This window comes from Silene latifolia, chromosome X (genome assembly GCF_048544455.1).
Source record: "Silene latifolia isolate original U9 population chromosome X, ASM4854445v1, whole genome shotgun sequence".
Classification (NCBI taxonomy): domain Eukaryota; kingdom Viridiplantae; phylum Streptophyta; class Magnoliopsida; order Caryophyllales; family Caryophyllaceae; genus Silene; species Silene latifolia.
Window position 1 is genome coordinate 38,057,080 of NC_133537.1, and position 23,020 is coordinate 38,080,099.

Sequence of the window (23,020 nt, forward strand, 5' to 3'; positions counted from 1 at the left end):
CCGCCTCCCATGTAGCTTCCTCAGTCTCATGGTTAGACCAAAGGATCTTAAGCAAAACTGTCTCACCACTCCTGGTCTTTCTAACTTTTCGGTCTAGGATCTGCTTAGGCATCTCAAGGTATGATAAAGACTCATCCAGCTCTAAGCTCTCTGCCTCCAACACATGTGACGGGTCACTCACATACTTCCGCAGCTGCGATACATGAAACACATTATGCACTCTCTCCAAAGCAGCCGGTAAAGCCAAACGATAAGCCACTTCCCCAACTCGCTCTAAGATCTCATAAGGCCCTATAAACTTCTGGCTTAGCTTGCCTTTCTTCCCAAATCTCATAACTCCTCGCATAGGAGACACTTTCAGAAGAACCTTGTCCCCAACTTGAAACTCTATGTCCCGACGATGTAGATCTGCATAACTCTTCTCGTCGATCTGGGGGCTGCTCTCATCCGTTCCCCGATCATCTTAATCTGTTCCACCATCTCATGCACCATCTCTGGTCCTAAAACCACTGCCTCAGACTATCGTCCCAACAGATCGGACTCCTACATCTCCTCCCATACAAAGCCTCAAACGGTGCCATACCAATACTGGTGTGATAGCTGTTGTTGTAAGAAAACTCTATTAAGTCCAACCTCTGCTCCCAGCTACCACCAAAATCCATCACACAAGCTCGCAACATATCCTCAAGAGTCTTGATTGTTCTCTCAGTCTGCCCATCTGTCGCAGGATGAAATGTTGTACTCATCTTCAAAGCTGTTCCCAACGATTCCTGCAACTCCTTCCAAAACCTTGATATAAACCTCGCATCTCTGTCAGACACTATGTCCTTAGGGACTCCATGTAACTTAAGCACGTTCTTTCGATAGGCCATAGCCAATTGTGCCTTAGTCCATGTATCTTTCATTGGAACAAAGTGAGCTGACTTGGTCAACCGATCCACTATCACCCAAATCATGTTGTCACCTTGTTGACTCTTCGGCAAACCCACAATGAAATCCATGGAAATGGATTCCCACTTCCACTCAGGCACCTCCAAAGACTGAACCTTACCTTGTGGTCTTCTCTGTTCCCCTTTAACTCTCTGGCATGTCAAACAACGGGACACAAACTCTGGCATCTCTTTCTTCATCCCAGGCCACCAAAACGTTTTCTTCAAATCCTTGTAAAGCTTGTCTCCACCCGGGTGAACTGAATATGGTGTGCAATGCGCTTCTGTCATGATTATCTTTTTCAACTCCTCGTCATTAGGAACACACCACCTACCATCAAACCTCAAGCTACCATCTGTATGAATGGAAAACAGGGACATTGTCCCTTTTCTACTCGACTCTCCACTCCACTATTTTAGGATCCAAAGCCTTTGTTTATCTCGAATATCATCATAAAACTCCATGTGTCTTTGTCATATCACCCATAGCATCTCCTTTCGCATCATATGAATCCCAAAGCTCGCTACCTCATCCCTCGGCCTCATCAAAGATAGAGTTGTACACAAGGAATGTACACTCTTTCTACTCAAAGCATCAATGAACAACATTGGCCTTTCCTTCATGGTAGATGATTTCCATGTCGTAATCACCAATCAGCTCCATCCACCTCCTCTGTCTCATGTTCAACTCCTTCTGCGTGAAGATGTACTTGAGACTCTTGTGATCAGAAAATACCTTAAAGATTGCTCCAGAAAGGTAGTGCCTCCAAATCTTGAGAGCAAACACCACTGCACCCAACTCTAGGTCATGAGTAGGGTAGTTCTCCTCATAAGGCTTCAATCGCCTAGAAGCATAGGCAATTACTTTACCATTCCGCATCAACACACATCCCAACCCATTCTTCGAGGCATCCAGATAGACCTCGAAATTCTCGCTCCCTTCGGGTAATGCAAGACAGAGCGTGGTCAAACGCTCCTTTAAGGTTTGGAACGCCGTCTCACAACTCTCATACCAACGAAACCTGTTCTCTTTCCTCATCAATCTTTGTCATCGGTCTAGCTATCTTGGAGAAATCCTTCACGAACGCTTTGTAGTATCCACTAAACCCAAGAAACTCCTAACCTCAAGAACATTCTTTGGTGCTTCCCACTTTATCCGCCTCAATCTTCGCCGGATCCACAGCTACCCCATCTTTAGAGATTACATGCCCCAGAAAAGCAACTTTCTCTAACCAGAACTCACACTTGGACAGCTTGGCATACAACTCATGATCTCTCAAAGTCTGCAACACGATCCTCAGATGCTCCTCATGCTCCTCCTTAGTCTTAGAGTAGACTAAGATATCATCGATAAACACTACTACGAACCGATCCAAGAAGTCTCAAGATCCTATTCATCAAATCCATAAACACTGCCGGCGCATTAGACAACCCAAATGGCATCACCACATACTCATAATGGCCATACCTCGACGTGAAAGCTGTCTTCGGTATGTCCACATCTCTAATCTTCACCTGATGGTACCCCGACCTCAAATCGATCTTAGAAAAGACCGTTGCACCACTCAACTGATCAAACAGGTCATCTATCCTTGGCAAAGGATACTTGTTCTTTATCGTCACACGGTTCAGCTCCCGGTAATCTATGCACAGCCTCAAACTCCCATCTTTCTTCTTCACGAACAGAACTGGTGCTCCCCAAGGCGATACACTTGGTCTAATGTACCCCTTCTCTATCAAATCATCCAACTGTCTCCTAAGTTCCTCCATCTCCTTAGGACCCATACGGTACGGTGCCTTAGAGATTGGCCCCGTCCCTGGCTTCAACTCAACGGTGAAATCTATCTCCCTCTTCGGTGGCAACCCCGGAATCTCCTCTGGAAAGACATCTCGCAAACTCCCCACCACTCAGTGGTATCTCATCAAGCTGCCAGGGCTCTCTATCCGGTCATCTCTCACATGGCACAAAATCAGAGGACATCCCTTCCTCAGATACGACTTCAAGGTGACAGCTGCAATCAACTTAACTTTGGGTTTGACTAGAAACCCACGATAAGACACACTTACACCCTTAGGACCTCTTAGGGACACTTTCTTTTGATGACAGTCTATCTTAGCTTTATACTTTCCTAACCAATCCATCCCAACTATCATCTCAAAACCATTAAAAGGAAACTCTAGCAAGTCTACAGGGAAATCGACTTGCCCAACTATCAAAGATACACCTCTAAACAATCTCCCACACGATACAGACTCACCTGAAGGTATGAAAACTTGCTCCCTAACAGACTCATATACTCTCAAACCCAACTGTTTTACATGACTCGAAGACACAAACGATTGAGAAGCCCCCGAATCAAACAAAACAAACGTAGGAATACCATTAACAAGGAATGTACCGGTGATAACGTGCGCATCCTCCTCAATTTGCCTTTCTTGTCCATCATGAACAACTTGCCATGGTCTTCCGCCCACCTCCCGGATAAAGACTAGGCGATGCGGTCGGCTTAGCACCCGACCCTTGATTGTTGTTGTTGTTCATCGGTGTCTTTTGGTAAGAATTACCGCCGTTGCGGTTGCCTCCACTCTGGTAGCTCTGACCTCCCCGGTTTGGCCATGATCCAGCTGGTCTGTTGCTTGCAAAGCTCTGCGCAGATCTCTGAAAAGATCCCGGTGCGCTCGTGCACTCATGTCTCTTGTGGCCTACGCCACCACAACCAAAGCAGGTCACTCCCCAACTATTACTCACACTCCCACGACCTCGCCCAAAGGAAGTTCCAAAGACTAAACCCAGGACCCGAGAAGAAAATCCCTTAGATTGATTGTGGTTGCCTTTCTTGAAATTAGATTGGCCACCACCCTCGCTCTCGGACTTCCTCTTCTCTCCACTTGACCTCTCGAGCCATCTCCACTAGTCTCTCGGCTCTCCCGGCCCTCTCATATGCTTCCTTCACATCGCAAGGACTCCGGGTAACTTATCCATAATTTTCGTGGTTAGCCCTCTCTCAAACCTCAAAGCCAGATTCTCCTCACTCAAACCCATGTCCTCAACATATCTGGATTTCTCATTGAACCGCCCTGTAGTACTCGACCCACGGACATCTCGGCCGTCATCCTAAACTTGTCGAACTCCTCCCTCAACTTACTCCTCACATGTTTCAGTACGAACTCCTTCCTCATGACCCCTACGAAACTCCTCCCAAGGTATAGCGGGTAACCCCTGGTTGGTATATATCTCCTTGGCACTCACTTTTATGGAATCCCACCACTTGCCAGTGCCTCCCTCGGATAGAATGCGGCTGATCCACTCTCATCTCATCGGGACAGCGAACTAAATCTAGTATGTTCTCCATCTCCCTCAACCAACTATCAAGATGGTTAGGCTCCTCAACTCCCTTGTACTCCTTCGGGTTAAACCTCGCAATATAGAGGCTGACTTTAGCATGGTCAACCTCCTTCTCCTTACTCTTATCCTTGTCCTCATTCACTCTCTTCGGGGTCTCGTAGAAGAGCGCCCTGGTGTTCCAACATCTTAACGATGTCATCCGTAGTCATAAGCTCGGCTCTCGCGTACAAGGCATTTCTCTTGGGCGGCATCTTGAAGCTATATAAGAAAGGGATAAACATAAACACGCGTACTAAACCTCAAAACACGAAACGCGCTGCCCGAACCTACTCGATCGAGTATCCAAACCCACTCGATCGAGTAACGGGCTACTCGATCGAGTGCCCCATGTACTCGATCGAGTACCCAAACTCAAGAACCAAACGGACCTTCTGATCTCTAACCCACTCGATCGAGTATCTAGGCTACTCGATCGAGTGATCTTCTACCGATCGAGTACCCTAGTTACTCGATCGAGTGCCCCAAAACTCGATTCTGGACTCAAAATCGCCAAAAACCTACCCGATCGAGTCAGCCTCACTCGATCAAGTACCCCCAATATGCAAGAGCTACCCGCATATTACGTCGTATACTAACATGCTAACTTTATAAAATCACATGCTATCAGAATACATATGCTACGCATCTATTATACTATCAACAAGATCAATTCATCATGCTATTAAAGCCATATTGTAAATCATTCCATCATGCTATCATTTCATCAACAATGTATATATATATAACATTACTTTTCTTTCGTCTCATCAACTTCCAATTCGAAGATTCAACCATCAACACATTCCATCACATTATTACGCAAGTTACTAAGCACACACATGACTCAACACATATTTCCCCCATGTGACCGGTTCAAAGTTGTAGGGCGACCCCCGCGACTTTAGGACGTCTCCCAAGCCTTTGCATTAGCTCCTACAACTTTTACCCCGGGTTCATTTTAATTGACTCCCTATGTTCATTAAGTTCATTGGTTACAGGTTTCAGGATCGTCGCTCTAATACCATTTGTAACACCCCCATACTCCGAGTGCCTTACCAGGACCACTCAGGTATGAAGACATCACCATCTCGGTTGCCCGAGGTATGATAATCAAATAGACAAAACAGAAACAACATTTATTATAAGTAATTTAATGAATAAGTACAATCCTCGAAACCAAACTGAAAGTACAATACATTATTCCAAACCGTCTACATTTCTCAATCGAAATGTAAATAAAACTAAACTACAGCGGAAGACTCTATCGTCATGTCATGGCCATCCCGCCTATCCCAAGATATCATCTCTATAATTGTTCAATATCCGCTCACCATCCCCGAATGGATCACCGCAGGTTTACAAAACAACACCGGGGTCGATTACTAATCACACAATCAATATAAATAACAACAATGAGACAAAGAGACAATTTTGAATCACACACACACACAACACCACCAACTCCCATCATCTCAATATCGACGTCCACCTTTGGACAGCCCCGCCAGTGGGGGACCGCAATGCCGTTCCCACCTAAGCCCCGCTCATCGTACGAGCGATAACCCTGTCCCATTAATGTGCACATCCCCTTTCGTGGCGGGTTCCACGAAGGGCGAAACTAGGCGTGAGATCACCCCGCAAGTGACCCCACTCACCGAGAACGCATCTCGAGAACCATCAACAACACAACCACAAGCACAATTACAAACACAATCATCATATCAAGCAACTAACTACAAAGACATCACCAATATCCCATTATGGGACTAATACGAGTAGGAAATCCTACTTGGAAAGCACAACACGCAGACGGTATCTACAAATTGTCTCAAAACGCCTCTTCTACGAATTCTCCTCCTAACATATAACACATAAAGACTACCAATTACTTACTATTCATAAAACCCCCAAATCCCAAATTAGGGTTTGACCAAACCTAGCAAAACATTATATAAATTATATTAGAAGCTTACCCTCGACGCAAGGAATCCAACGACACGAACTACGATGCGAACTGACCGTCTGAACTCCGGGAATTGTTAAGGATGCGATTAGGAAGATGACTGACTGCTTTCTCTCTTAAACAGGTTTTAGGTTTTGGTAAAAGTGAATTAAAACAACGACGATTAAGTTTAAATACCCTAATCGCATAATTAACAAAACCCGCGAAAAACTCCCTCAAACCGGGACACTCGATCGAGTACCCAAGGTACTCGATCGAGTACCTAAGGTACTCGATCGAGTGCCTGACTACTCGATCGAGTGCCCAACAGGTCAGAAACTATTTTATTCTGCAACATACCCTTACTCGACAGAGTAAGGGCTACTCGATAGAGTACCCCCAAGACCATAAATACGGAGTATTACAGTTTCGCGGTACTCCTATTGGTTTACTCACCCCTTGTTTGAGTCATTGGGTCGATGGTGGTATAGTACTGGTTATACATTGAGATATTGTGAGTTTATTTGGTACGAGTTGTTGTTGTGAGAGTGAGAAATGAAATAAAGGAGTAGTGAGTGTGTGTAGTAATATGTGAAACTATTGTGAAATCCTTGAGTTTATTGTGGTTTTACTCTGTTACCAGCTTACTTTCTTTCTTCCGGCTGGCGTTTTTCTTCCTTTTGGGCTACCCATCATGGGTATAGAGTTTTTTTTTCACCCTGTCAATTGTCAATTGTTTTCAGGTGGATTGCTTCCGTTGAGCTCGAGTCATCTTAAAGTGGATTTTTAGTCAAGTTTTGTATTAAGTATTTTGTACCAGCTTTATCATTTATTTATTTATTTATTTATTTTATTAATGGTTTGTAAACTTTGAAAAGACAGTTCTAAATTTTACTATTTTGAGCAGCTTTGTATATTTCTAGTGACATTCTCGATTTTTCGACCAGTGTTTTTTTATAAATGTTATTTTTTAAATTAGCCTGAAAACTGTGGTTGTTACATATATATAAGGACATTTTAAAATATTGTTGACAATAAAGAATAAGGTAAAAAAATGAAAATGTGAATAGGGGGAATACCCGTAATTCTATAGTAAACATAAAACGTTTAACGAAGATTTAAGTAAGAAAATTATATAAGTTAGAACTGATATATTTAGGATATGAAAAATTAATGACGTAAGTAAAATTAATAAAACTGGATTTTTCACAAAATAAAAACACTGAAAATCGAGTAGACCAAATTGTTGCGTAAAGTAGGTATAGTTAATTCAAATTTTCTTTAAAAAAAAAACAAAAAAAAACCGAACCAACCTTATCTTATCTACCTCTCTCCTCATATCTCCCTCACCAAACCATTTCATCTCCATTTCAGCTTAGAGTGAAAAACAAAAAATGAAAATTCGGCTACCATCACCGTCATTTCGTTCTTCCATTTCCCTTCTTCTCTCTTCATTTCGTCCTCCTTCTTTTCAGTGTTACATTTCAGTATAAATTTCAATTAACAGAAAACCAATTTTCAGTTCAAAATTCTCATATCCGTCTATAATAAGAGACGGATCGGATCCCTCTCACAAAGAGGCAAGTGGGTTACCATTTAACCTTTCACTTGCCTCTTCGTGAGAGGGATCCGACCCGTCTCTCATTATAGACGGATATCCCCGTCTATAATGAGACTTGCTGATTAATATTAGTTTCACTACTTATGTTCCTACTATATTTAAAAACTAAATTACTTGATAGATCGTCTCTCAAAAGGACTACTCCCTTGTAAAATGAATGTTAAATGTTGTGTTTAACACATTCGATAATAAACTACTTTCAAGTTATAAAAAATTGTGAAAAGGAATGTTAAAACTTAAAATGTGTATAATACTCCCTCTTGGCCTCTTATTCAATATAAACTTCCCTATTTTCTTTTTCGTCTATTCACAATAACTCCCCTATTTCCTTTTTTGGCAAGTTTTTGCGTGGTCCAAATTTCTTTGTATGGTAGGGTAGTGTATTTGTGTGGTCTAAATTTATTTATATGGTGAGTTAGTGTGTTTCTTTAATTTTTGTGTCAAAATGAAAGGGGAGTTTATTTTGAATAGCAGGGAGTATGTACTTAATAATTAATACGCATGTATACTGTTTTGGTGTCCGACCTCACTCGACATACCTTTGTTTACCTTTTTAGTTTTAATTCGTTTTATGAAATAGATTTTCGGCGAGGTGGCAAATTCATACATTTACCATTTAAAATACATATTTTAAATTATTGTTAAGATAAATTTATCAAACTTGATCATGAGATACATTCATTACTCTTTTTACTGTCGTTACTTTAACTTCTCCTACAATTAACATTGTGAATTTTATTATACTTGTCAACTACTGTTAATTTTACTATCACCGTTGAAGGTGTTTACTGCTCATATTAATTTCGTCACTCATGCGTACCAAAAACAAATTCATCACTCATGATGCAACTGTTGTTACTTTTGTTACCCCCCGCCAGTACTATTATTACTACTCGTCTCTCTTCAATCTTCTACATTAATAAAATTGACAAATTCTTTTTTTACATTTATAAAATTGAGAATTTTTTTAATACGGTTATCTTTGCATATAAAGGTTATTTTACATAAAAAATTTGTAAATATTACAAATGTTTTTCTATCTTCCACATTTTTTTTCTGTATCAAAATAAATGAGAAGGCACCCCTTGGTTATACCCAAATTCACTATCACCAAAGCTATACACAAAAACTCCAGAGAGACGGCCTCTCAATAGTGTTATTAAGATACCTCTTACATGATGGGGTGAGGGATCCACTGAGTTTCTTTTTTTCCTATTATGTCTTCCACTAAATTAGTGAGAGGCGGTCGCTCATGAGACCTACTGAAAGGTATAATTCTCCGAAGTAAGTAACCTAACATTTTCATTTTCACTCCATCGAAATTTGAATATCAAAGAAATTTTACAGTAAAGGATAAGTTGGAAAGCTTATACTCTTATTAAACAATTACAGATTAAGAATGCAAAATCTAAAAACGAAAGATTATAGTCCGTACATGTAACTTACGCTATTATTAGGCATCTAATGACAAAAGAAAATGGTCCACTTAAATAACTAAACTAATGTCCAAACTCGAATAAAACATATATTGATTGATCCATAGATGAACATAATGTTGGCGGACTATGGAGACCTGCTTGAAAATAATCCATCTAATACTATTACAGTAATTTTTTTTAACTCATTAATTATTACTGGTAATGACAATCACCATTAATCACCAACAATTTCATATCCATCTCTTTGACTCCACCATCTCCCATCTTCATCGATCCCTCCAAAAACACTTCTTTAGTCCAAAATCCTTCCATAAATCAATACTAACAACACCAGGAACAACAAATATAGTAGACAATAGACGAAATCAAACTGTGATGTTACTAAACAATACCCATTTTCATCTTCTTCTATTGTTCAGTCCTTTGTGAAGTATATAGGCTTCCTTTAAAATCAGTAATACCTGCATCTAAAAGGACCCAATTAGTAGTAAGTAAACAACAAAACTAATTATGATTCTATTATTTCTATATAAAAATCCAATCTTCTATACTCAAGTTGTCAAACTATTAACCATAATAGATAGCTCTAAAAATACGACTACCATTCTAAATTCTATGCCTAAGATGATATGAGATTCTTAAGGCTTTAAAATATGAGTAGAGTACTATAATTGACACAACTATTCTGGGTTAATCAACGTCCGCCGATATCTCGATAAAATTGCGAATAGTAAAATCCACAAATTGCAAGGGAAATTAAAGATGGTAGATTTACCTGACTGAAGTGATTTGCCGTAGAGCATCGACTCACATATTCATTGAGTGACGAAGACAATCAGTCGCATCTTCCAAATTTATACTTGGTATTCCTTCTTTTGGAATTTATGGAATCCGAATAACAAATTGATACATAATTACTCGTTTTGTGCATGGGAAATAATGAGACTTGTTAATATTTGGTTGCTAATCTAATACTGTAACAAAAGTTGATGAAAAGATGAAGGAAGATTGGAAATAAAAAGGCATAAAGGAAGAATGAGAGAACAGTAATCAATGAATGCTTTTTTTAATGTTAAAAATGGGTAATTGTTTAATTTATGACTCTGTATATAATCTGTTACCCATTGGAATTGGTAATACATAGAATGGTTGGTGGTTTAAAAAGTAGTATTGCATTAATGAGCAAGATTGACAGTTTTGCCCTTATTTTTTCTACTGGATTACGATACTCTTTGAGGTTATGGACCATTTGTCCAATTAATAAAAGAGGAATGATAAAAAGCTGATGTGGCCATATTGCAAAACCGTAATTGGCTCAAACATAACTGATTTTGTGAGGTTGAATGTGAGGGCTGCATTACCTTAATTCTCAAAGGAGATTGTGTCACCTCAACTTTTTATCATTCCTCTTTTATACATATAATGATATATATATATATATATATATATATATATATATATATATATATATATATATATATATATATATATATATATATATATATATATAAGATTATTATAATACTAATATTATTCCGATTACGGTATATTACAATATACCGTAATATCTTCAACACTATTTCTCCTGATTTTGTGTCACAACTCACAAGTAAGGGTAAACCAACGACTAAAACCTAGGGAATATATTCCTCATACTCATGAGAGTAACTTTGCAACATTATTTTTTGTTTTGTCAATTAGAGTTTAGTGTGTTGAACTACAATTATTTTACACTTTTTCTTTTTGTCGTTCAAAAATTACTAATATCGCCCGTATAAATTACAAAATTACCCCTCTATAATTTTAACCTTACATAGTTACCCTTTTAAAATTTACAACCTAATGGTAATAATTGTATACGTTTCCACGAACTCAACTAAGCAATTATTAATGTATACTACAACAAAAACAACATTAACACCAATTAAGGTGAATTAATCTCTTTATATTCTGATTCATTTACTTGGATGGTTTTAATTAGGTATAGAATCAATATAATATGATCATTCAATAGCAAATTCAGAAAATTTGTTTGTGTTATTCGTAATTTAATATGTAAATTTCATACTCTATAGTTGAATGTTTACATTTTACAATTAAGGAACTCTGGAAATGAAAATTTGATTCGAGTTACGGTTCCGTCGAGGGCCGTTGGTTCTCTTCTGCGTGAGGGATGCGCGGCAGGTCGTTTGCCGTGGGGTTAGTCCTGTTCGTGGCACAATATAACAACAGGGCATTCGTGTTCGTGGCATGACATGGTGATGAATTTATCGTGCAATTCCCGTGAAATGTTCCTTGTTTGCTCGTGTTGGCCATACAAAATGCAGTGGATATGTCGTGTTGGCCACCCAACATGCCTATGGCATTGTCTTAACAATTGCACGAAGCTGCCATTGTTGTATCATTCAATCAAGTTAATACTCAGTAGTTGATGGCAAAACAATAAAATTAGAAAAGGGTGATGTATAAACGCTTGGTTTTTTGTGCGATGAAGCTCGTAGATGAGGTTGTATATGCGAATGTTTTTAATTTTTATTTTATTTTTATTTTAGTAATTATTAATGTAATTCATGAATGAATTTTGTATTTTTGAGTTTATTGTACGTTGGATTTATATAATAAATCATGCATAATATGTATATTTTTAAACTATCATTTGAAATACTTTGTTTATTTTAGCTTAGCAATCAATTACACGACATAACCACGACCTTATCGTGTAGAGTAAATGACAACACCGTGGACTGATCGTGTAACTCAGGCGACAACACTGTGGACTGGTTGTATCAATCACATGTCACAGCCATGGTTTGATCGTGTAAGTTACATGATACCATCGTGGTCTGATCATGTGTACGATCGAATTGATTAATTTGCCTCGTTTCTGGCTTGTGAATTGTGGTTGTTCATGATTGGAGGTTATAAGTTATGGAATTTAGTTATTAAGTTTTAGAGGCTAACAAGGGAGGAGATAGAATTAGAAATTCAAAAGATGAGAGAAGTAAGGGTAGAATTGGAAAGTCAATGCAAAATTCGGGCGACACTAAGTAAAACACAGGCGACAAAAAGCAGCTCCCTTATTTTATACGCCCTTAAGAAAGTGACTCAAAAATTTAAGAAAACTTTAAAAAGTCGTATATTAAAACGGTTTTAAACCAGATTAACTGTCAATAATTTTATACACCCTCAAGAAAGTGACTCAAATTTTGTGAACTTTGTGAACTTTATAATAACAAGTGGCAAAGCAGTGCATTGTTGACAATTGGCACATATCGTCTCGAGCACAACGTTACGACTTATGATTTGGCTGAATTGGCTCTTCAGTAACAAGGTAAAAAAACAAGGAAAATAATGGTGGTTGTCAAAGGTAGGGCTGTAATTTAAGATCAATTAATGTAGACGGTATTTGTTTAAAGATGTAGACGAGTTAAATATGTCACCATTTTAATAATAAGACAACCTCTACCATTTCATATGTTGTTTGTCTTATTATGAAAGTAGTGATATATTTGACCCGTCTACAATTTTAGGCAGATAGTGTCCATCTAAAGTGAGATTTTGTGACCTAAGATTAGGTGGTACGCTTTTTGGTTGCTATTTGAAATAAATTGCACTAATAATACGATAATTAGATAATAAGAACCCCAAGTATGATGGTTTCTTGTTGACTTATATAAGTATGAATTTCTTGTCGAGCCATTTTATTTAATTTAGGTGTAATAATACTTACAAGGATGATTTAAGATGTTGACAAAGTACATGAGGTTGTAACTTGTATTATCCGTATCACCTAAACTAACTCACAAAATGACTGAAATCGATCTACGTAATATTTTTGTGTGAAAATTCCGCCCCATATTGCATTGCCGTACAACTTTGAGTAATTAAGTTGTTTAATGCTTCATGATTTATGACTGGCCTTAAATTAGCTAGAAGAATCGGAGTATGGCAACTTATTGTCGAGCCAAACTCAACGGTTATGGTGAAACATGTAATACATAAAATAACCCCTCTTATGGATCTCACATTAAAGATAACAAGCGATTACTACTCGAGGATGTATAGTACGTATTCCCTCATATGCACATGGAAGCGAATTTTGACATTGATAAAACTATCTAAAATCTTAATTTTCCTTTTGATGATCATAAATTCATGCTCATCCTCATGGAATTCAATCTATAATGGAGGAGGCGTTTCTTATTATTAATGAGACTTGTACTTATGGAGTACGGAGTATACACTGGAAACGGTATCTTGGAAGTGTATACTATGTCGGTCAACTGTTTTAGATCATCACCAACAAGCTAAGCCTTCCTTAACACAAATATATAAAACGGATCAAATAATATATCATTTGTATAAATAAGACAAGTATGTCCATGCATTTATAATCTAATCTACATTTCCACCTATTGTTTTGACAGCCATGCAAGAATAAAAGCCCTTTATTTTTCTTTCAAGAAATTGTTTATTATAGCTAGCTACCTCCATTGTTGATGGACTGATGGTAGACTTTATTTCATTTGACTTTGTTCACTGATAAAGTCAACAATTAAATTTCCATTCGATACATACACAAGACTAAATATACAATAGAAAATATCTCATAAGATGGCATATAAGCATGAAAATAATCGAATTATTTATTTCTAAAACTAATAAATGTTCATTAATAACGCGGTTTTATGAGTTATTTTCGTTCCACTTCTGACTTACGAAATTCTTAACTAAAAATTGTGTTAAACGGAGTAATTCATTAACGTTTTGGGCGTGAAAGGAGCCATAAGAGCGATTTTTATATTGATGAGATTTGAACGCCGATCATGATTGAGCACCACCTTGCATAACTTTACCAACTAAGTTAATTAACATCTATTTACAATACATTAACGGTAGAGTTGATTACTCTTTAAAAAAAACCTCTAGTTGATTATTCAATTAATCCATTTTTGTAAAACTTACTGTCTTCCTAACTACTTGGGGACCCCTTCATATGATTAGTTAAACCTTGTACGTCACTCTTCTGACATTAATATCATAGTCAAATCCGCCACTTTTCTCTCTTATTACGCCCATAAGAGGGAGTAAGTAATGGACAAAACCCCTACGTGTGCTTGTTTTTACTGGCCATCTATCATATTTCAGAGCTTATGCATGGAACCTTATTGTTATTGTAGTCTAAGGGTGGTTGGCTTCCATGAGTCACTCTCAAGCCTTTTTCATGGCCTCTCTTAATTAATCTCATGGTATCTATAATCTTCGTCTTGAGATGTCAATCGGGTCATTCGGTCTCAAATTTCAGTTTAGTTTTAGGTCAAGAAGGATTTGGACATAATACATACATTAGGTTTCAAATTTTATCCGGTTAGATCACTCTTTGTTTAAAGTTAGAACTAGTGCAATTCAATTAAGCTCGGGTTTGACTGGATCTGTAAAGACGTACTATAGATAAAGTTATTGTATATCAACGGTACGTATTGGAGCATACAGATGGAAACAAGGCATAGTCATAACACGGCATCCAAAAATTTGACGATAATGATAATAATGTGAAGTGTTAGTACTTAGTACCCCTTGGCAAAGCAATGTGTCCCTTGGTAAAACATGGTGCTAATTTATTATCAATATAGCTACTCCTTGTTGTATTAAGTATAAATAGGACTCTACTATAAATTAAATGTAATACAGTTCATTAATAATATTTACACTTCTTTAATTTATCAGTTACCCTAAATATCTTTTAATTTGTTAACATTACACCTATTATTGTATTAGTCTTCAACCCCTGGGGAAAAACTGATTTAGTTGATTTTTTTCTAAGACGAGTTGATAATTGATATCATTATTGTATATTTCATTTGTAGTTTCATTTTATTTAAGCCTTATATATTTGTTTGCCATGCATGCAATGATATTGACAAACTACGCATTTGTAGTACGTACGACTTCTTATGATCATATCGTTCAAGAATGCTGTAGGCCTGTAAGACACATATATATGACATTGATATAATATCCCAATTTAAAAATAGCATTTGTACAATGTAAACAAATCTTCAGGTATCATATTTTGTCACCTAGGGTTTGACGTTTTGTCAATAGATTAGCAACTGAGGGAATATTTTTGCTAATTACTGATTTTTAGACGTAAACTGTTAGGCTATGTAACACGTGTACAATAGTGTGTACAGTGCAGAAGGCATTAGACTAATTATTATTATTATTATTATTATTATTATTTTTATTTATTTAAACGCAACTATTATTAGTTTGAGTTTACTACTCCGTACGTGATATAGATAGGGTTTAAACAACATTACTTACAAAGATATTATGATTATATGAAAAGGTCCTTTTGTCATAAATATACGGAGTAGTACATAAGAAACACTAATACTTCGTATATGGTTTATGTAAGTTTGATGTGTTATGTGTAATGACGACTTTGAAATACTGAATTACTAATATGGTTACACAGTGATAAATAAGTAGTCAGCAGTGGGAAAAGGAAATGGTGTTAGTGGATATTATCGAGTCATAGTAATCTTTTACATTCCTTTATGTAGGGTCCATTATATTTAGTAAACCCAATATTGTACTCATATATGTGAGAGAGTGATACTAAGACTTGATACTATAATTTTTTTTTTCTAGAGGAACACATTCATGTCTTGTAATGTGATGATGAGAATTAGCTAGGAAATCTAAAACTCTTGCAAGGTGATAAATGATAATGTACTAAACGTATGTATAAGTAGTGATCATATATAAAAGTAGCTGAAAGAGTATTTGCACTATATTACATACCATGTAAGAAAAAAAGGGGGTGAAAAAATGAAAATCCAAACCTTTTTCACATACATACATAAAAGCTCACTATTATATTATGGAGTATGTACTAACAATATTAATGCACTTCTCATGCATCATATACTATGCAATCTCAGGGAATAAAGAATCTTCTAGAAGAAGATCAGGCCAAAAGCTACCACCTGAAGTAGTGCAACCATCTATTGATGTTGTAGTGGCAACGGCCGTGGTGACGGTAGTGTCAGTCCCAGCTGGTGGTGGTGGTGGTGGAGAAGGAGAAGAAGACAATGAAGGAAGCCAAGGAGAAGTGGGTGAATTATTCTCATCCCCTTGTAAGGATAAAACTGTAAAATCACAAGGTTGTAACATATGATCACTAATCATGTTACTAAGACTATCATTATTATCTTTGTTTAAACTTGTAGGATTATCCAAATTTTTGAGACCAGGCAAATGATCATTGCTCATGTTACTAATGTTGTTCAAGTTTGGATTATTATTGTTGTTAAGATGATTAAATGAAGAATTAGGGAGGGAGTTTAAGAGATTAAGAGTGTCCATATCAAGATTAGGCATGGGATAATTAGGAGGTTGTAAAAGGAACTCCAAGTATTGAAGCTTAGCTACTTCAGTTTGAAGCCTAACTGCTTGCTCCTCCCAAGAGTGGCTCTCCACCAAATCCTTGAGGTTTGCTAAGGCTATCAAATGTGGTAAGCTTGAAAAAATGTCGGTCCGAGGTCGGTGTGTCATCGGGTCGATCCCCATTTGAATGAGCTTTTTTTTCAAGTGGGTGTTCCAGAAATTTTTGATTTCATTGTCTGTTCTTCCTGGTAGATGTGTTGCGATTGCTGACCACCTAATAATATGATGAAAGATGAAATGAGAATGTGAAAAAATATATTCTCGTATATAGTCATCGTTTGCATAAAAAGTATCATATACGGAGTAATATTATCTGCTCGCAACTCTATAATTTAATTTAATTATGGTTAGACTCATTATTACTTTAGTTTTCAGCAATAAGATGGTGAGTTGAAAGAACAGCCCCATTTTCTTCGCAAATTATACTATAAGACTATCGTATGGTGCGACCACTTAAAAAGTGACCATTTTTTTATTATAATAAAATGGTTAATTTTTAATATAGGTCACAGTTTACAATAAAGTGGTCACTTTTTGCCTGTCGCGTCATACGACGGTCACATACCTAACTACTACGAAGTACATTTTATTTAAGATATAATTAACCTTGTTGTAAGACGTTTTGATAGGAGTAAGTCATTGAAAGGTACAACGATGTAGAGGGTTAGTTAGAAAAATGACAAATTTTTCAAAGAGAGTTAAAAGGACATTTTAAGGAAGAAATATTCATCCATAAAACATCAAAACATGATATATAAGTGTATATGAACTATATTGATCGATATTATATGACTTACTTGTTACCCAATATGGCATGCAAGTTCAAAATGGACTGTTCTTCCTCTGGGGAGAATTTGCCTCTCTTAATGTCAGGCCTTAGATAATTTGTCCATCTTAACCTGCAACTCTTACCACATCTGTTCAAACCTGAAATCAACAAAATTATGGTCGTCATTGTCATTGTCATTGTCATTGTCAACCAAGAACCGAGACTGGTCATACTCGGCATGAGTCCTGACTAAATAGGATGGTGTAAACCGTAAACATGTGTGTGATAGTAAAAATACGTACCTGCGAGTTTAGGAAGGGCTCTCCAGCTACCATGGCCATGTTTTTGGATAAAGTCGACGAGTTTTTGATCTTCTTCAGGAGTCCAAGGACCTTTCTTAAGACCAGATTCATCACAACAAGGAGAACGTCCCATTGTGATGATTTGTGAGTAAGAAATGTGGAGTGTAATATTTTCCCAATATTTTTTTGTTATGATTTGGTTGCCTGCTCCCTTCTAGTCCTACCAATAACTATGCTTCACTATATATATATACACACACAAGTACACAACTTAGATCCTTTGATTTGTTTTTCTTTATTTATTTATGCCAATTAGAGCTGACTTACATGGCGTTTGACTATTGGTTACTCTACATTATTTATTTATGATTTGTGTCTAGTGGTTAAATCTTGGGTGAAACTCTTAAAAGTCTCGAGTTCAAATCTCACCAAGAGTAATCTTATGGAGGTAAAATGCATGGACTATGCCTTCTAGACTTCGAGTATATCACTTTTGGGTGACTTACCTAGTATACGTGGTTTGCAGGTTATCCCGTGTATCCGAGGGTTTACCCACTGCACATTAAAGGTAGCGGTTGTAAGTCCCCGTCACCAAAAAAATGGTTACTCTACGCTAGCTAGCACATATATGCAGGAGCGAAGCTAATAGGTAGCAAGGGGTAGCCGCCGCTGTCCCAAGTGAAAAAAAAAACAATAAATAAGTCGCATTATTGCAACCCCAAATCTGATTAGTGAAAGAATAAATATAATAAAGCGCATAAGAAAAATAGCAAAGTAGATGTGTTTCAGTGGTAAGAATAGTGATGTTCCACTCAGAATGTTAGCGATTTGATTCCCACCATCATCACGTTTTTGGTTATTTTTTACTATCGCAATGCCCTCGTTAAATGTTTCTTTGATTGGGAGGGGAATCCAAAAGAAAATCCATAAACTTCCTTATTAAAGTTAATTAATGCACGTAATTAACTATTGGTTCTTTAATTAATTTATTATTTTTTGCTATTTCAAATTGTCAATCTATATATATATATATATATATATATATATATATATATATATAAGAGAGTTTTTTCGAGCGATCTGACAGCGTCCACATCATCAAAAATTAATTTAGGAAAGTATCATAAATAATAATTTTTGATGTAAAAAATAAAGTGGAGAATTTTTTTAGTTATTATAATATATATATTTCCTAAATTATATTCAAGTGATATTTCCAATTTTTATATCAAACTTTTACATTTCACTTGGCAAAAAAGTATCGTTAAAAAAATTATTAAAATAATATAATTAGTTTCGTGGTAAAAAATGCTATCATTAGAGTATAGATTTCATAATATTTTAGCTTCGTGGTAAAAAATGCTATCATTAGAATATAGATTTCATATTATTTGCACATATTAAAACTTCTTAGTATGTAAAATTGTGTAATTTTTAGTATGTTTTGTCCCACATTGAAAAATAACGTAGGTGTGGTGAATATACTACATATAAATAGTAGAATTGTCCCACATCGAAAGATTAGTATAAGGTGATGTGATCCTATGATTATAAATATGAGGCATATTTGGAACTTATGTATCGACCCAAAATTTTTTGAGTCTCATAAATATTGTTTTAAAGAGCTCTTAAGATTTTCTATCATTATCTACGATATGATATAGAAAATAAAGTGGAAATCGTTGGGAACTACCCGGGAAAGAGTTAAGAACATGAACCAGAAAATCAAAAAATACAAAACTAAAGGTTGAACAAGAAAATCAAAAAATACAAAACTAAAGGTTTTACTAATGGTAGTCTCCTGACACAGTACAAAACTAAAGATTTTACTAATGGTTGTCTTTTGAATGATCGAGACTAAGTGATTTTACCTTCAAAGAAAAATACTATGTATACAATAGTGGGGTTTTTAAGAAGAGACGTGTACTTCTTGGTATGTTATATATTTCACATTGAAAAATAATGTAGTCACGATGAACATACCACGTCTAAATAATTAAATTATGTATCTCACATCGAAAGAATAGTATACGGTAGAGTGATTCTATAAATATAAATAGGAGGCATCCTTGAAACTTAGGTATTAACCCAAAATTTTTTGATATAAAAGATATGTAATTTGTAGTATGTTATATGTTTCACATTGAAAAATAATGTAGGTGTGGTGAATATATTATGTATAAATAATAGAACTGTCCCATATATATACATTTTCTATATTATATTAAAGTGATGTTTATAATTTTGATATTAAAACTTTATATTTCATTTGACAAAAAAATATCGTATGAAAATTATATAATTAGATTGTGACAAAAAAATGCTATCATTAGAGTGTATAATGTATTGTATTTTCTCATTATTAAATCGGGTTGATGTGAAAGTAGGTGCGAAAAATGAAAAAATGGTGTACTTAGTATGTTATTTGTCCTACATTGAAAAGTAATGTAAGTGTGGTGAATATACTATGTATAAATATTAGAATTGTCCCACATCGGAAGATTACCTTAAGGCAGGGTGATCTTATGATTATAAATAGAAGTCATAACCCAAAATCTTTTGATTCTTTTAAGTATTGTTAGAGAGAGCTCATAAAAGAGTTTGTATTACTGTCTCTACAATAATGATTTATAACCTAAGTTAATCTTTGGAAAATCTTTTAGTTATTATAATATATACTATGTATTTCTTATTTTATATTCAAGTGATGTTTCTAATTTTTATATAAAAACTTTTACACTTCATTTGGCAAAATAATGTCGGTAAAAAAATTATGAAAATAATATTATTAGATTCATGGTAAGAAATGCTATCATTAAAGTATATATATATATATATATATATATATATATATATATATATATATATATATATATATATATATATATATATATATATATATATATATATATATATATATATATATTTCATATAATTTGCACATATTAAAGATGATATATTTCATAGTATGTTATATGTCACACATTGAAAAATAATATAGGTGTGACAAATATACTACATATAAAAAATAGAATTTTCCACATCGAAATATAGCATAAGGTGGGTGATTCGATGATTATAAATAGGAGGCATCCTTGGAACTTAGGCATCAACTCAAAATCTTTTGAGTCTCTTAAGTATTGTCTTGGAGAGTTCTTAAAAGTTTATATCATTATATTTTCTATCTATAGATTTTATATATCCCACATTGAAAAATAATGAAGGTGTGGTAAATATACTACGTTTAAATAATATAGTTAGAATTGTGTTAAAAAAAATTCTATCATTAGAGTATAGGTTCATATCATTTGCACATATTTTAATTATGATAAAAAAAATAGAAAACAAACGTATGAATATTAATATATAATATAGTATTTACTTATTATTAAATCGGGTTGGATGTCGAATTAGGTTCAAAAAATATGGTGTACTTTTAAATATGTTATTCGTCTCACATTGAAAAATAATGTAGGTGTGATAAATATATACTACATATAAATAGTTGAATTGTCCCACATCAGAAGATTATCATAAGGTGGGGTGATTCCATGATTATAAATGGGATTTATCCTTGGAACTTAGGTATCACCCCAAATATATTGAATTTCTCAAAGTATACTTATTATATAAGAGACTTTAAACATAATCTTGAATTAAATGTTAAATTTTTAAAGTTGTAACATTTTTTTAGGTGGGAGAAAGAGCGATAAAATGGTCAATATTATAACGGAAATTTTTCATGGCACCCTCGAATTTTGGTAGATTACACATAATACCCCTAATTTTAAGTTTCTACATATAATACCCTTGTGTTTACTTTTTTCATAACGTCGTTACTCCTATGAGTAATTAGATGAGTAATTGAGCATGCCATGCTATTTGTCTTTTGTTATTTAGGTATTAAATGTTAGTTTATTAAATAAAATATGGATTTAGGAATTAGATGATGAAGTGTTTGTGTAATAGACAACAAAATAAAAAGGCGTCACAAGCCATAGGAGTAATGACGTTATGACGAAAGTTGTCAAATGGTATTCTGGGAAAGAAAAAGGTGAACACGAGGGTACCATTTGTAGAAACTTAAAATTATGAGTACCATGTGTAATATATCAAAGTTCAAGGTTGCCATGAGAAACTTCCAATATTATAATGATATAGTTAATTAAATTTTCATTTAAAAGAGAGAGATATCCGTACTAATAAAACAATAAAGGGGGTATTATTTTTTAATTGTTATTTTATTGCCACGCCATCAAACTTAACGTTCATTTAACAACTTTTACATTAGGGGGTACCATGGCAAAAAAATGGAACCTCAAGGGTACCATAGGCAGATTCTTAAAAGTAGGGGTAACATGGAAAATCTGACAAAATTAAGGGGTACCACGGGAAATTTCCGTATCTCATTTATGATAAATTTTTTTTTTGAAGAAAAACAGAGTACAAATATTAATGAAGAGTACTTGATCATATTATTAAATTTAAATATAACTATTAGATATAATGAGTAGCAATTGTCCGTATTCGGTATTCGGGATTTGGTTGGATGTCGAACTAAGTGCAAAAAAGACGGTGTAATTCTGGGTATGTTATTTGTCACACATTGAAAAACAATGCAGATTTTATGAATATATACTACGTATAAATAGCAGAATTGTCCCACATCAGAAAAATAATCCAAGTTTGTTGAATATATTACTTATAAATAGTAGAATTGTCCCACATCGAAAGATTAGTATAAGGTGGGGTGATTATATGATTATAAATAAAAGTTAACCTACGTATATATTAATCTTTTATTTTTTTTGAAAGAGATATTTTAATAATATGTAAACAAATCATTAAACATAGAATGTAAACATTAAACCCTTATAACGTTTTTTTTGCATAATAAATAAGTTAATTACCCCGTTGCAACGCACGGGCATTCAAACTAGTATTCATTATTTTAGGGTACTAAGAACTTATTTTTTGCCCTAAATGGTTAATTTTCTTTTAGTGACGGAGTATATATAAAGCACAAATCAAAATAATGTCTAAAAATAAATGTAAAGAAAGATAAGTTGTTGAATTCTTAGAAAATGTTTACGCCACATAAAAAATGTTAAATTCATTGTGAGTTACACGTAAAAAATCAAAATTATTTTTAGAAAATAAAAAATGATAAGTTGAAGT

At 35.0% G+C, this 23,020-nt stretch overlaps 1 protein-coding gene across 1 annotated transcript; it reads right to left on the bottom strand.

The window, feature by feature from the left end:
• Positions 1-16,216: 16,216 nt before the first annotated feature.
• LOC141621348 (transcription factor MYB92-like) lies at positions 16,217-17,975 on the bottom strand. The gene is made up of 3 exons (XM_074437922.1): positions 17,843-17,975; positions 17,569-17,698; positions 16,217-16,985 (listed from the first exon to the last, which is right to left on the bottom strand). Exons 1-3 carry the CDS (start codon positions 17,973-17,975, stop codon positions 16,253-16,255), a joined length of 996 nt encoding a protein of 331 aa, XP_074294023.1. The 3' UTR covers positions 16,217-16,252.
• Positions 17,976-23,020: the final 5,045 nt, after the last annotated feature.

Excerpts from the sequence above, each read along its gene's own strand:
- LOC141621348 (XM_074437922.1), bottom strand. The coding sequence starts at position 17,975 with ATGGGACGTTCTCCTTGTTGTGATGAATCTGGTCTTAAGAAAGGTCCT. Across the intron at positions 17,699-17,842 it reads AGCCCTTCCTAAACTCGCAG|GTTTGAACAGATGTGGTAAG; the intron begins GTACGTATTTTT and ends TGTTGATTTCAG. Across the intron at positions 16,986-17,568 it reads CATGCCATATTGGGTAACAA|GTGGTCAGCAATCGCAACAC; the intron begins GTAAGTCATATA and ends TCATATTATTAG.